Source organism: Etheostoma cragini, chromosome 8 (assembly GCF_013103735.1).
Source record: "Etheostoma cragini isolate CJK2018 chromosome 8, CSU_Ecrag_1.0, whole genome shotgun sequence".
NCBI classification, from domain to species: Eukaryota; Metazoa; Chordata; class Actinopteri; order Perciformes; family Percidae; genus Etheostoma; species Etheostoma cragini.
This window is the reverse complement of record NC_048414.1, coordinates 8,466,475-8,482,417: the sequence shown is the minus strand read 5'-3', so window position 1 is coordinate 8,482,417 and position 15,943 is coordinate 8,466,475. Positions and strand designations below refer to the sequence as shown.

At 40.8% G+C, this 15,943-nt stretch overlaps 2 protein-coding genes and 1 long non-coding RNA gene across 4 annotated transcripts; 1 reads left to right on the top strand and 2 right to left on the bottom strand.

The window, feature by feature from the left end:
* Positions 1 to 416: 416 nt before the first annotated feature.
* Positions 417 to 4,255, bottom strand: si:dkey-5i3.5 (uncharacterized protein LOC565091 homolog). Of its 2 annotated transcripts, none has more exons than XM_034879216.1 (5): positions 4,194 to 4,255; positions 3,361 to 3,645; positions 2,274 to 2,520; positions 1,484 to 1,849; positions 417 to 793 (listed from the first exon to the last, which is right to left on the bottom strand). In XM_034879216.1, the coding sequence occupies exons 2-4, from the start codon at positions 3,595 to 3,597 to the stop codon at positions 1,488 to 1,490; spliced, it is 846 nt and encodes a 281-aa protein (XP_034735107.1). In that variant the 5' UTR covers positions 3,598 to 3,645; positions 4,194 to 4,255; the 3' UTR covers positions 417 to 793; positions 1,484 to 1,487. The 2 variants fall into 2 exon arrangements, with proteins under 2 accessions (XP_034735107.1, XP_034735106.1); XM_034879215.1 differs by having other exon boundaries at positions 3,361 to 3,623; positions 4,194 to 4,241.
* A 4,604-nt stretch (positions 4,256 to 8,859) lies between these two features.
* On the top strand, positions 8,860 to 14,491 carry LOC117949534 (proline-rich transmembrane protein 4). The gene is made up of 3 exons (XM_034879854.1): positions 8,860 to 9,432; positions 9,737 to 10,661; positions 12,192 to 14,491. Exons 2-3 carry the CDS (start codon positions 9,857 to 9,859, stop codon positions 14,303 to 14,305), a joined length of 2,919 nt encoding a protein of 972 aa, XP_034735745.1. The 5' UTR covers positions 8,860 to 9,432; positions 9,737 to 9,856; the 3' UTR covers positions 14,306 to 14,491.
* A 91-nt stretch (positions 14,492 to 14,582) lies between these two features.
* LOC117949538 lies at positions 14,583 to 15,874 on the bottom strand. The gene is made up of 2 exons (XR_004657709.1): positions 15,411 to 15,874; positions 14,583 to 15,209 (listed from the first exon to the last, which is right to left on the bottom strand). It is a non-coding gene; the product is annotated as an uncharacterized LOC117949538 (long non-coding RNA).
* Between the last annotated feature and the right edge of the window lie 69 nt (positions 15,875 to 15,943).

Here is a 15,943-nt window from a genome sequence, read left to right as displayed (position 1 = left end):
CATCTGCACACTGAATTAAAAGGACAAAATAGAAAGTGTTAAAGATTTTATTGCACAAATCCAGAAATGTATAAAAGCTTTACAGTATGAGAGGCACATGTTCAACAACAACAACCTTGAACAGGCCATTCAATAATTTGTAAAAACACTTTACAAGTCTAAAATTTTACTTACAGTTTGTGAAAGCACCATAATGAATACAGGTTTACTACTGAGGCTCATTATACCATCTCTGTTTCAAGAGGCCATATGAACTCTTGGGTGTGTTGTGGTGTTTTGTTCAGCACTGTCACCAACCTGGCAATTCTTGAGGAAGAAGATATATTCTTTTAATCAATGGTATATCATTAAAATAATCAAGTACCTGAAGATGTTTAACTGTGAAATGTTGTGTGGTGATTAAAAAAAATATAGTTTTAAACCCTGCAGCTTAAAATCATTTTACTCACAACGGAAAGAAAGCTTTATGAAACTTCATCCAAACTACATCAATAAACTAAATTCTTGCATGTCACACTAGCACCCCATTTTGTAACTGTATTGTTACTCCACCTACACCAAGTACTTGGTGTATATGCTTCCTCTCGGCAATATTATTAGCAAACACTCAAATAACTGTCATTGTTGTACTCGTCAATCAAGCCCAACAAAGCCAGTCAGTTGGCTAAACTTCAAGTATGCATATAAATATAAAATCCTGGATGACCTACAATTTTCCGATGTTAAATTAAATTAATGTATTTCAGCCAAAACAGAAAAGTCAAGTGAATATGGCTTTGTGTTGTTATGAAATGTTGTCAAACGATTGGGAAAAGTTCATCGCGATTATCGCATTGTCATAGCTAACTCGCAATTCAATTTTATTTTTTTATTGAAAACAACATTGGCATAAAGCCTACTGTAGTGTTCAATTTCACGCGCAGCATTCTCACTTTGAGCAGTCAGTCTCACTTTGAGCAGTCATTCTCACTTTGAGCAGTCATTCTCACTTTGAGCAAATAATGTCTCACACAATGTAACACAAAGGATGAAAATAAATACTATGACAAGGAGTGGGGAATGCGGAGCAGCTGTGTGCTTGGCCATCAAGTGGTATTTCTGGTATTTAGCGCGGTGCACAACGACAACACACACAGATCACTTTGGTCTTGTCAAATGGAACATTTTGGAAACTTTTAAAAAGTAAACTTTCCATCCAGAATCTTATTGGCATCCATTTCGTCATCTCACTCAAAACGTAACGTTGCTACTCTTTGGCCGGCTTGCAAGCCCAAACAAGTGTGTGCAGTGTGCCTGCGGTTTTGTTTCTGTCTACCTAAATCCAGTGTGGTGTTGTAGTTTTTCTAACCTTACTAGTTGTTTAAACAGCATGTGAAAAAAACTACAAAGTTTGCTAGGCCAAAAAGAACGTTAAACTTGCGGTAAAATAAAATTGACGCTGTTAAAATGGGTTTGTACGCATTTAACCGACAGAACTAAAAATGATCTTACATCTTGGCCTTTAGAGGGGCAAAGTGAAGTGAGTGGAGGAACATGTGTAGGGTGGTCAGATACTCTTGTTGATGCCTCTTAAGGTGGCCTGCATGTGTCGAGTCCTCCCACTTCTTTGCTGTGATGTCCATCCCACGCTTCTGCCAGTGATCAATCAACTCCTTCATGGCTTGTGGGTCGCTCAATGCATCATTCTCGCAAAAGAAGAACAGTGCAGGAGCGGTGACGGGATTGTTCAAAAACACATCCAAGCCTTTGTTATAGTAATCCACCGTCTGGCGTCTGAACATACCAAAGTACAACTGGCTTACTTGTTTTACCAGTCTCTCCCAATGTGGAAATACAGTCTTAGATAGACCTGGACAGAGAGGAAAAAAAAAATAATACTTCATTAGTTTTCACTGAATAGCATTCACTCATATTCAACCATGAAACACTTCTTCTAAACATCCAAGTTTGGATCTAGCCAGTATGATTGTGCATAATGGATACCAATTAAATAAAATTGATGCGTGTGTTAACTGCAAAAAAGAGGTGTCTAAAGACAAAATAAAAACACTAAATCTGAGGGAAAAGGTACTCTAAACAAATTAAATTATCTGTCCATCCACCAAGATAATTTCGCTTGGCAAGCTTGCTTGATTCAAGATTATAGTGTTAAGTTGAACACTTAAAATAAGATTAAAAAAAGATCAATTATCCAACACTTCTAAATCTAAGTTTATTTATTTTTTATCTTGGTGAGAATCAAATAATTTGGAGTGTGTCACTGCTGAACTGACCTATGGTCATTGTATCCAAAGAGCCCACCACCAGGCTATCATAGACTTGACCTTTGATCCTCTGTGTGAGCGCCTGATATTTCTGTGTGTCCTGGGACACATGTACCAGCAGCTGAGCAAATGTGTAGCCACCGATAGAGAAGGCATGGACAAGCAGTGGGCGGGACACAAAGCGTTCACTCTGGAGCAACTCTAGCAACCACTTTCCCTTATCCAGGCCCCGGCGAGGCCACAGGAAATCTCGCACCTTGTGTAAAACAAGCACAAAGATAACAGAATGCTGATGAAACATCATTTGGCTTTAGACAGTTTGAGCTAGGAGCCCATCCTATCCCTGTACTGTCAGAGATCATAGAAGTTACAGACCCCTGTGGGGTTTCTTGTAAATGAACTAAAGTTATGTTTACTTTGAGCCATTTTTCTTAAAAGTTAGAAACCTGCATTTTTTACAGCCATGTTTACTAGCTTGAACCCATCTTCTTCACTCACTTTGTTGGCACATTGCTACGTACTTTGGTGTGCCACCTGTACATCAGTGAATACAGGCAGTCCTTGACCCTTATCCTCCAAGACCATAAGACCACAATTAAAGACCAGGCTGTCTTACAACCTTTGCAACAAAGAATCATTTAAAATTCACCTTTGCTCCACTGAAGGCAGAAATCTTAGTTGTTGTAACATGTGTATATGGGGATTGTTTAAGGCATTCATGCTTAACTCAAACATTCATGAGGTTTATAATAAACTCTTTATTGTGGTTGCACACAAATGGGCTTTTAATGGTACTTTATTGTGTTACTTAATCGTTGGAAAGGCAAAGAACAAACATATCCGGTATATGCTGATGATACCACATCTCTATTCTATATTATAAAAAAAACAGCAGTTGCCTATATCTAAGAATTACCTAACTTATTGAAAGGGCATCCACGTGTACGCATCACAAATTATAATAATACAAGAATGAAGTTAGCTCAATTTTGACGTAAAACTAACAGTTCTATGTGGTTGTGATACAAAGCACTGACTACGTGTAAACATTGTGTAATGTTGTAATTCTCACAGATTTATATTGTCGTTATCTTACCTCGCTCTCCACTACAAGCACATCAAAGCCAGTGCGGAAGTAGATTTCACAATATTTGGCCACTGCTTGAGGACGCGAACCCAACCACGGCAGTATCAACATAACGGGTGTATGATCTTCAGATGCTTTGGTCTGACATCTTGAGACCGGAGATGCCGATTCGTTAATGTAGAAAGTCACATTCTTACAGATGCGGTGGGCATGGATGCCTCTGCTCAGGAGCACCCTGCCCAACATAGTAACGCCTCTCGCTAGGCTTCCCACCGGATCAGATGGGAAGTGTCTCTAAAAAAAAAAAAGGGAAAACAAGGGGACAAGAATGAAAAATGAGAAAAACGATAGCCGTCAATTTGACAATGAGAAGGCTACCAACATTACTAACAGAAAAAAAACTGTTAACATAGCTAGATATACTATTGTAGCCAAGTGTTTCAAGTTAGTGAAGAATTAACGTAACACTACGCGTACGCTATTTAGCTAACTCTAAACTTGCAGGCTAGTTAACATTAGCATTTGCTGTGTTTAGAATACACGAGCCAGCTAACGTAAGTTATCATCCGTATTCCAATAGGACTAGCTATATCAATATTTTGACTTGTTGAAGGGATCTACACATTTATCTACAGAGGCATTTTGACGGACGTGACATTCAAAATTGTCCGGACACCGTGTCAAAGTTCCTTTAAACTAGAGTTTTTTTTCAAGATTTCTTCCAAATTATTTGCCCTACATGTGTCAATCAATCTTTAATTTGCCTGTAAGAACTGCCCCCAGACAGGTTCCAATCAGGCTTTTCTTTCACCGCATTAATATGTTATGGGACGTGTACTTACTGCGTCGAAAGTGTCCGGAATACAGTGAGTCTAGGTTACGTCTACGTTAACTTGATCTACATACGAACTTCCTGTTACTCGTTAGTCGTTACTCGTTAGTCTTTACTCGTTACTCGTTACTTCTTCTTCTTCTTCTTCTTCTTCTTCTTCTTCTTCTCCTACAGGGTTTTCTATGGGTTTTACGTCAGCCGGCATCCAAAAAGTTGCATTGCTGCCATCTATGGAATTAGCACTTTAGTGCACTAATATCCTGCTCCACAGCCGATACCCACATAAACTGGGACCCATGCAAATGAATTTCTACACCTTTCCTTTTCACATCTTTAATCTCATCTACCACACAAATATCGTAAACAAGATGTCAACTCTCTGATGACCCTTTCCCAATACTATTGATATCTGACACAAAGTCACTACATATCATCACTTTATGGTTCTGAATCTGCTCAATCCATTGCACTGCCATCAGGATTGCATATAACTCCACTGTAAACACACGTAGGAAATGTGAGGTTCTCTTACAGGCTTGGGCATTCCACCACTGAAAAACAAAAGCTGCTCCTGTAGTAGCCCACCTGTTTCTGGATCCTTTGAACCATCAGTAAAAATTAAGATGTGTTCCTGATATCTCTATCTATTATGTGACAATGGAATTCACGCACCAAATCTGATTCAGGATTGTCTGACTTAATCCCAAGGGTCTCTAAATCCGTCTTCGGGAACCCCAATTGCCATGAAGGAACTGATGGCCACAGTACTCCTCAACAAAAGTTCTTGGTCTGCAAAGACATTTCCTGTCCCACTGTCTTCCCTGTCCATCCAAATGTTTGAAGTTTTGCCCCCTCTTCCAGCTTGCCTTGACTGGCTGATCCCACCTTTGACTCATCATTTGGACTCAATAGTTATCCTGAAGTTGCTTTCTTCGCAAACAAAGTGGCATTTCTCCTGTTTCTACCACAAAGGAACACAGTGGGGAAGATCGCACAGCTCCTGTACATGTTCTCAATGCCTTAGCTTGAACTATACCTAATCCAGCTTCAATTATTGCTCTAATTAAATATACATAAATTAGCTTCAGAGAAGCTACGTCTGCTCCCCAATTTAAGTCTTCTCAATAGACAATTCTAAACCCCAATTTCCTTCATCCAATCCTCCACTAAGGTTAGAGCTTCCTGTACCTTCTTCAGGGTATACTTCACATTTCCCCCCTCTTCCACAGGCTACCGTCGTCAGTAACTTTCCAATTCCTGGCTGAACAATAACTAAAAACATAATTAATCATTATGTTGAACAGCAATTGACTAATAACACTAACTTGTGGTGTCCCATTTTCTACCAAACTGCTTCTAAATTATTCTTTCCCTATTTTCACCTGGATACTTTTATTATTTAAAAAGTCCATCACTCAGTTTAACATATTTCCCCCAATTCCTAGCATGCGCATCTTGATTAAAAGACTCTCTACCCATAGCATATCATCTGTTTTTCCATGTCTAAGAATACTGCCACAACAGTCTCTTTGTGGATTTGTGTGTTCATGCTCAAGACATATGATATAGTACTACTCCCCTTTCTAATGCCGCTCTGACAGCTAGCCATCAACCCCCTTTCTTCAATAAAGTGCATTAGCCTTCCTCCAACCAATCCATTAAAGTGAGAGGTTAAAGCTATTGGCCTGTCTTTTGTCTGTCTAATGTCTTAATAATAACAAATTTATTCTTTTCCAGGAACTGAATTCTTACACTTGTCCAATGCATTTCTCATCTCTCTCTGAGTGAGAGGAACCTTATATTTATCCTCTAATCTTTCTTTCTTTTGAATAACCTCAGCATATTGGCTCTGTGTTTCTTCCCTTCCCCTTCTTTCTTCTTTTGACAGATTACTGGAACTATGTACCTTACTCAGTGTGTTTACTAATGTAGCCAACTGTTCTCCATCTGAAAAGATTGGATAATTCCACCCTCTCCTATTAACTTCCATTTTTTGATCATTCCCCATATATCATTTATATTAATAGTACTTCCTATTGAGCTACAATAATCCCTCCAGTATGTTCTTTGTCTTTGCCTTACTCCTTCTCACAACTGCTTTCTAAAAGCTCTTTTCCTTTCTCTAACTACCTGTTCACATTCAGCACTCCACCCTGGAACCTCTATTCTCCCTAGTTTTCCTATACGTTTTGGTATTGCAGCCATGTAGTATCACACTTTTCTTTAAAATTTTTAACCAGCTCCTTCATCTCAATTGCTAAAGGAATCCCATAACTCACTCCCGCACTTCCTTTTTTTCCACTTTCACCACCTTTACTACCTCTGTTTTCCCAACAGCTTGCGGTTTTTAGAGCTCTTTCAATCTGATCTTCAGAGTTACATTCAATCAAAAATGTTGCCATCAGTTAGAATCCTAGCATATTTAACCTCACCAACCTGATTCTTAATTATTTTCATCAATTTTAACAAATCCAAACTCTTCCCTCCTGGTTCTTCAAACCTCACAATAACATTCCATTTATCCTTACTCTCTTTCACTCCTCTAACCTGCATTGCTTTATTTAGCCTCCTTTTCTGCCAGTTCCCATCTTCTTTTTTAAACACATCCATACTACAACAACTATCTTCCGGGAAGGTCAATAGTGACCATGCACAACAACAACTTGTCTTGTCTTTCCTAACAGAAAAAACACTGTGATATAACATTCAGCGATTTATAAAAAGTCTCTAAGTTTGTGGTGACTTTATAGACCTTTTTCATGACAAACATTTTGAATCGAAGTAGGAAAAGCATGAGTGAAATTGATAACATCAATGAGGGCTCAGTTCCTTTAAGCGTCTCATTCATAGTTCCAATGAACCAGCATGCACCATAACAGGATGTTTTCTAAGTAGAATGCAGCCATCATCAATGTTATTAAAAAGATGTGTGCTTTCTCTACAATGACAAGTCAAAATGTCTGCCGCAAAAAAGGTCTCCTATGGGCGCCCTTTTTGGGCATTTTTTAGGTCTTAGCAGTCCTATTTTTCCACATTAACATCTAATATTTATAATTCTTTAGTGTACATTAATAATTGTGTGATTGTTTCATTTAATGGGAAAACACAGTATGATGAATGGTATTGTACGGAGTGTTGAGCGACTTTTAGTGTCAAGTATTAACCAATATCATCAATATTTTTAGTTGTTATGTGGATAATAATCCGCTATCAGCCAGCTTATGTAGCACTGTCATCTCAATGCAAGGAGGACATATTGTTTCATTACCTTCAGAGTGTTATTGGTTTTATTTCGCCGGTATTCACATACATTTCCTCCCTCCACATTTTATCCACAGACATTAGAGTGTATTTGTGACTATGGCTGTGATTTTGTCTTGCTACAAGTCATGTAATGGGCTTTTTATGTTTGCATGGACATGACTAGTAGGACTCAATATACAGCTTATCACTTTATCTTATCACACACTTTATCCTAACCAGGGCCAAGGCTCGTTTTTACCCTCCCCTTTGCTTGTACAGCTTTTTTTTGTGTCTTGTCCTGACTGTCCACATTGCCATCTGGACCCCAATCCCTGCTGACTTTGTCTTGTTAGAGGATGACTTGTCTAAACAGAAACCAGTTGCCAAATGAATTAGGATAGCAAGTGTGAGGCGACAATAATTTGGCCATGTCCCTCACTGAGCTCATATGTTTGGCCTGTCATTGTTCCTTTGCAGTCCCTTTAGTTACGGCTGAGTTGGTGATTTCCTGTGTCCTCATCAGACAGCGGGTTATTCACAGCCCTCGGGAAGTTCTGACTGACTGACTAAATGATCTGAAATAGCCCTCACTGTCTCTCAATCCATGTTTATGTGAATCCAATTGTTATCATCAAAGGCATTTTTTATCCTGCAAGGAGAAGCTTGGCACAATGAAGCTTAGAAGACAGTGGGTAAACTGCTCTCTTTATTATTTACTGTCACACTCAACATTTTTCTTTGGATACAGTCTTTCCTTATGTCTTTATGTTTTGGGGTTTCAGTACTAAATATACTTTTTGGCAGATTTGTTTGGCATGTAGTTTAATTGGTATTTATACAGTATATGTTTTGGATTGAAGACTAATCAATGTGCATTTGGCAGAATGCCCACACAACAATAATCCTGGCATGATACATGATGTGCCCTGCTTATTCAGCAGTGGTCAGTGGAGACTTTAAAACAGAACTTTTCCGATCCTTACCTCAGCCAGACAAATATGGCAAAGAAGTGTGACTTTAAGCTTTCTGAGTTTAACTGCATCCAAAGGTATGTGGATCAGTGTCTATTTTAGAAACATCCCTGGGAATTGAAGTAGGCCACGAGGCTAATGGATTTCCCCCATTGGGTAAGAACAGCACACGTGAACAAGAAAATAAAGAAAGCAGCTAACATTGCACCTTCAGATAGAGATCCTTCATGTCAAAGACGCAAGGTCACAAGTGGTACAGTCTTAAGGTTAGCAATTATTTAAAGTGTATCCACTTGGTTCGGGGGTACTGTATCTACAGCGTGTTCTCTATATATGTATATTCTGAAGGCACATAAGTAACCACTATCATGCATTATGCATGTGTGCTATTCAAAGAAAATGTCCTGCTTCATCTACTGTTTGTGACACAAACTGAGATGTTTATGTGATGTTTATGTTAAGAGGAAGGGCACATCATCAGTTATAAATTACACACAATGGCACATATTGATCTAAAGCACTGGTTAGTTCAGTGCAGGGTACCTCCTGCCAAATGGTTGATGAGCATGCTTCAGCCCTGATGACATATTTATACCCTTTCCTTTTTCCCTTTTTTTCAGTTTTCTTTCTGTTCTTTTCTTTTCTGTCCTTCTCTTCTCGTTTACACGCATACTCAACATCACATACAGTACATCATACACACCAGAGGGATAAGTGTGTTTGAGTGTGTGGGGGAACAGAACCAGCAGTAAGAGATGATACTGTGTGTGTTGTGGATGCCGATTTAGGACAACGGGATTGTGCAAACAGTCAAACTGTCAGATCAGTGCGGTAGAGAGTGGGACAGCGGGGGTTGTCTCGGGGAGGTGGGGTCTGTCCCATGTGTCGACTGTCTGATGGAGAGAAGAGGGGCACAGCACAGTGAGTATGAACGGACACAGAGTGCTGCGCAGAGAGAGAGACTGCAGGCATGCAGCGACACGGAGAAGCATATGTATGTTTGAAGAGGCTGCAGCAGAGTGGGCTAATGATGAGGTAAGAAAGCTAAATTGACACCAGCTACTAGAAAACCGTTGTGTGCTTGATGTCTCTTCATGAGCTATTATTATGGATAGATATTTGTACTCTAATGTGTGTACTTTGTGTATGTCACAGGACTTTATAGGAGAAATGGGTATAGGGTTTGAAGTGCTTTTTATATACAGTATTTGCATTTTAGTACTCACTCCACGTGCAGAAATTCAAGCTATTTATTGCAGATATCCTAGCAATACATACTGTTTGATGAGTAGTTGCATTGACTGTGTCTTGAAAGCAATTTACCTTTCTTTTCCCCCAGGTGTGTTAAGCATGATATTCCCAGAGACCTGAGGTTAAAGATCTGTCAAGCATGTGATTGGACAACGCCCCTCAAAACCTACAACATGTGACTTTGCCGTGGAGTTTGTAGACCCTCGCCATGCTCTCGCTGTGGAATTTTTATCTTCTTCTCCCCCTCTCCTTGCCTCTATCACTTCACGTCATAGCCTTCACTGGAGAAAATGTCAAGGATACACAACAGCCAGTCATTGACACAGCAGTGCAGCGTCTCACACAGCCCCTACAGAGACCTCATGGATCGGGTTTAGCACCGGGGAATCCTGTGTTTGGGACTGAGAATGTTGACCTCATGGGTCCACCTGTGAGTTGGCCCTTATCATCATCTGAGGAATTAGATAGACAAGGTGTGATTGGTGAATACATTGATTTACAGGTGAGCCCAGAGACATCTCTTTTGAATCCCAATGAGAAGGGACTTACATCCAGACCCGTAGATGCAGAAGATGCTGTCTCCAAGGAGAGTAGACAACCAATAAGATCTTCTGGAGGAGTGCCAACTCAACCTATCCAGGAACAAACATTAAAGTATCAATCATATGAGACAAGTACTGGGTCTATATTGCATTCTAAACAAACTGGAGAGAATCAGCCAACTTTCTCAGCTTTTCAGAATGAGACAACCAATAGCCAGTTACCTTTTCTTCTGTCTGGCTCATTTCCATCAGGCCAGGACTCCACTTCACCCCTGTTTTCTGGACCTGGGCCCAGCCCTGAGCGCACCACTCCACTAGTAGCCAGTTGGGGGTGGACCACGGCCCCTTCTGTTATCATGCAGGGAGAGAGACAAGAGGGGATTGTCCCAATGAAAGAGACCGGAGATGGATTGTTTGATATTGTGGGTCGTATTTTACACAGAGGAGCTGGCACCATAGAGGCAGATAAAGGTAAGAGTCCTGCCTTGAATGAAATTGAACGCATTTGGAGAATCCATCATTTACAAAACTTGACACCAATCACAGTTACCACTTAGCCCTAGTCACTCTTAGCCTGAACGTAAATAGCAGGATTATTAAGGTTCATTAAATAACTCAAATAAAATCTGCAAGACTCAAGAGTGTGTGTTACTGCAGTGTTGTTGATATGTATTCTGCTGCCACCCACAAGTGTTTTACATTCACAGAATGGATTGCATCAGTGACCTCCCCCAAGCTTTTACTCTCCTCAAAAATCTCTACCCAACTCTTCCCCAAACCTTTGCCCCTTGTCCTTCTGTCTCAATCCTTTTATCACAGGTTCTTCCCATCTTGTCCTTTACTATCTTTTTGATGTAGAAACATTTTATTTCCATTGCAAGTCAGTGTCCACACCAAAGGTTAATGGATAATGTGGTGCACACCTACTCATACAGTATTTACTGCACACACACACAAACACACACCCACGCACACACAGACACGCACAAACACACACACACACACACACACACACACACACACACACACACACACGCACACACACGATGGGACTCACTTGTCAAAGTAAATTATGAGTTGTGTCCACAAGTATAGGGGGAAGAGGGCTTTGACAGAACTGTGTGAGGAATTTACCTTCCTCAAGCTGCCTTTGCATTTATTACCGGAGACAATTTTCAGACAAACAGTTAGTTTGTTGATTGAATGTATTAAATTCTATAGTGAAAATCCGCCACTTGTTAGATAGATATCTCGCTGCTTATGCATTGACATTATCACTGCACTACTAATGGAGGACCATAAATAGGACACAATCCAGTTACAACCAGTGGCTTTCCTGATTCTGGCGGCTCAATGGCTACAGCTTACTCTGAATGCTATTTTACCTAGAGATTAAGATGCTTACATTATTTAATGATTACACAATCACAACTGCATATGAAAGTTAAATATTTCTGCATGTGTTTGTAGGATCATGATAGCATAACAACTCTTGACTGTGCTCACTAACAGCCATACAGAATGAGAGCAGCAATGAGGTCAAAACTGGCTAATCAACAAACATCTCTCTCTCTCTTACACACACACACACACACACACATATGCACTTTTCTTCCTCATGCTCCCACTCTCTCTCTCTGTGACCCAGTTAGAGATTCCCTGTTACAAGCCTACTCTGTTTTATTATGGATTAACTTCACACATGGCAGACTCTCCCCTGTTCTCTTTTTGTACAATCTAGAATGTGGATATAATTCACTTTGGCATGTGTTCATTGATTAGATTATTATGATGGTTTTATCTGTAGATGAATGTCACTATTGTTAAAATTGCATCATTAGCATGCTAACATGGTCGTGATAACAAGGCTAACATGCTGATTTTCGACAGAACATTTTCAGAAGAACAGCTCAGTTATGTAAGCATTTAAAATGCCGGCCTTTTGGTTCTGTGTTGACACAGCAAATGAGTTGGTTCCATTTTATTTTCTGTGTTTTGTAGATGACTCCACGGATGATAACCTGCATCTCTCAAAGACCAGTGGCACACCCTTGCTCGACTGTAACACAGACACATCTGCAATACCCTGCAAAACATCAAACCAGCCTTGGACTCGCACCTACCCAGATGATGTTCCCCCCAACGAGTCCTTGGGCCACTCTCTAGATCTCAGCCCTGCCTTTTTTGTCCCTCTGTATTCGGACTGGAACTCTGCCCTCGCCACATGGGGATTTGCGTGGGAAGCCCACGTCTATGGCCTGGGCTCGGTCTTTACTGTATTTGGCCTAATCTCTGTGGTCTGCCTGCTAGGCCTGCCCCTGCGCTGTCCCCCAGGAAGCCCCTACTTCACCCTGCTGCACTTGTTCCTCCTAGCATTTGCAGGAATCCAAGCTTTCTGTTTGCTCTATGATGCTTACAATCATCAAGATCGTCTCCCCCCTCTGGGCTCTCTGCTGCTCTCTGAGCTGTCCTACCCCTGTTTGATCTCAGCTTTCTCCCTGGCCTTCCTCCTTCTTTCCTTACGCTCACGCATGCATCTTTCACTCCCACTTGCTAATTCCACCTCGTTCTCAGCCTTGCCCAGACCTTGCCTGTTGCTGTGTATGTCCCTGTTGTATTCTGGGGTTTCTCTAGGGTGTGTTGGCATGCTCCAGCTCTTCCACAGCCTCCCCTCCTGGATCCTTCTATTCCCTCAGGGTGTGTTTGTATGTCTCACCGTCTTTCTCTCATGCTCCTACCTCATCTTCTACTGCTTAATGCAATTTAACACAAAACACATCTACAGGCTGAATGACAATGGAGAGAGTGGAGGATCTCCTGAAGCGATGCAACCAGCAAGTTGCCCCTTTGCCAAAGTGGAGGACTGGGGTAGGGCAGCAGGAGCTGGAGTGGGGGCTTCCGTGTGTTTGTTAGGGTGCGGAGGCCTCCAGTTGTATGGGATCCTGCATGCCCTTGGTTTAGGTGGGGTTGATGGCTATGGGTTCCAGCCCTGGCCCTGGTGGGGCTACCAAGTAGGCTGCAGGCTCTGTGAGGTTGGGGTGTGTCTAGGTTTGTCTCTCATTGGTTCGCACCCTCTATTCTGTCACAACAACTCCTCTATCAAGACCATAACTCATCCACGGCCAGGATCTTGGTCCCGCCTCTCCTGCAGCTCCCCTTCACGAGGGCTCACCCTGCCCTCTCAGGGAGGTGCAGATTCTCCTGTCCTTTCCTCTCACGATTCTTGGTCTCAGGGTAAACAGGAAAAGCTGGTGGTCTGTGATGTCATCACTAAGGGACAGTCTGAGGATCTTCCTCTATTCTCAATGGTGGATCATCCTGGAAATGGGCAAGACTCTGTCCCCAAGTCCAGCCAAACCCAGAACACTTTAGTATCTCTCCCTACACCCCCAAGCCCACCGCACAAGCCAAAGAGTGCAGTTGAGTCTCAGCTATCGTCACTGGATAGCCTACGACTGGAGATTGACTCTACTGTGGACCTGCAGCCCCCATCTCCCATAGACTTGTCCCGCAGCATTGACCAGGCTCTGTTCAGTGAATCGCTGTTCTCACACAGTATATTTGGCTTGCCAAGACTCTTTCATGCTTCTTCCAGTCTCTCTTTGAGCCCTCCCAGCCAAGGTTTGTCAAAGCAAGGGCCCAGCTCTGTGGAAAATGCCCTATACCGAACCTCTTCCTGTGGGGATGTGGATCAAGAGAACGGACTGTCCAGTTTAAGACCTTCCCAGCCACATGGTTCTTTGACATCCCACAGCAAGCCACCAATGTCACCCGAGCAATGTGATTGGAAAGAAAGCATCTCTGGCTCAACCCATGGTCTGTGCAGCAATCCCAAGGAGACAGGAAAACTGCGCTCGTATTCCTGGGCCAACAGAGGTCAAAACTTTGCTCAGAGCAGCCTACCACGAGCAATCCCCCACCTGTCTTACCACAGACGATACCAAAGCCTCAGCTTAGCCTCCCAGGACAGTCATGGATCTGGCCGGCTGGCAGGGACTAAACACCTGAGTGAAAGCAAACAGCTGGAATGGGATCTGGCTGTACAGGCAGAGTTTGTCAATGTGTGCAGACAAATTGACACTCTGAGTGTTTGCAGTGACACCATTGAATTATAGAAAGTTAAGTCTAGTTGTGATTAAAATGTGCACATTACCTTGTACAGAAATAGCATACTCTGATCAGGTTAGATGAAGGAATTAAATTGTACACATCATAAAAGTTATACAGATGAAAATAATTACCTGAACTAAAAAGGTGAATGGACATTATTGATCCAATGTGTAGACCCAACTTATTTTCCATAAATAGAGTTTTAATATTTGACTTAACTGAAATGTTGAACTTTTTTATTTAAAGCTATCTTGCTGAGAGAAACTAAAAGGCATACACAGGTAAAGGAGAGCCTTCTTTAATAATGAATGGACAAACAATATGGGCTCAAAACAGTTTCATTTTACATTGTTGATGTGTGTTCAGTAGTTGACGTGCTCAGAAGGATTAAATATATAGTGAGTGAAGCCTCTTTCACATTGGGATTGTATAGACACAATTTATAGTGGTTAGCAGCCACAGTACAATCATTACCTTGCTGGCCGTTTAGAGTTGGCAAACATGTACTTCATCATGGGAACAGACATTTGGCATGTAGTGCTTACCTCAAACAATTATTATTATTATTATTATTATTATTATAAGTGGGATGTAATATACTTTGAAATTCAATGAAAATATATGCAAAGGATGAGTTTTTCTTTCATTCTTTGCATTGCTTGTTTATCTAACCATTTAAGTGGTATCTATCTTTGGTATTTTAGTAGTTTGTACACGTTGCAATAATGTTAGCTTGTTTTTAATTATTTTTTACTACCAGTGGCAAAACTGTGGCATTGTGTGCCTGCCAAATACAATGTTAAACCTAGAATACATTGCCCTCTAGTGGTAATTAGAAAAACAAAATGTTTTGCTTGATTGATTTCTGGAGATGTGACAAATAAAATCATGTGCCCTTGACAAAAATATCTTTATTCATGCAACACTATATACAGTAAATGTACTTTTGAAGCTTTAGGGAAATAGAAGAAGATATTTATATTTTCTCTAACTCTCAAGAACAAAATCATTAGAGAAACCATCAAATAATGTTGTCAACCAGTACAATAGCTCATTTAAGTGGTTGCGTGTTATAGCAAAATTACGATCCACTGTTTATCATGGAGCAACATATGTAATACCACAGACGTTGAGTACCTCTCAGACAAATAAGAAATCACATTTTATCACAATTTTGTCTACAATTCAATAAACAAACCACTCTTCTCCACTGTTTCCAGCCTATTTAAATAACTCACCATTTTTTTTTTTAATTCTGGGCCTGAAATATTATGGACAGACAATAGCTACGGTATGTAATTAATGTTGTGTTTTTGCTTAATGAATTTTTGGGAAGATAACATGTCAAGCCACTCAGACTAATTTGTATTATGAATGTAAAAATGTAATGTAAGGAATTATTTTGTTATCCACAGGAAAATTTAGAGTGAGATTACACATGATCGCTTCTTTACTCCTTGTTACAAATATGTATGTGTGGTATAAGGCTAATGTTAAGCTTTGGTCGCCTCTGCAACATATTGAAAGAGCTCACTGTAAGATTACATGCAGGATGATGAGAGCAGAGCATCCTTTGTGTAGAGACATTACATGGAATTTGCTTGAAATAAACTAATGTCAAAGGTCTAGTAAGAAGTGTTTCC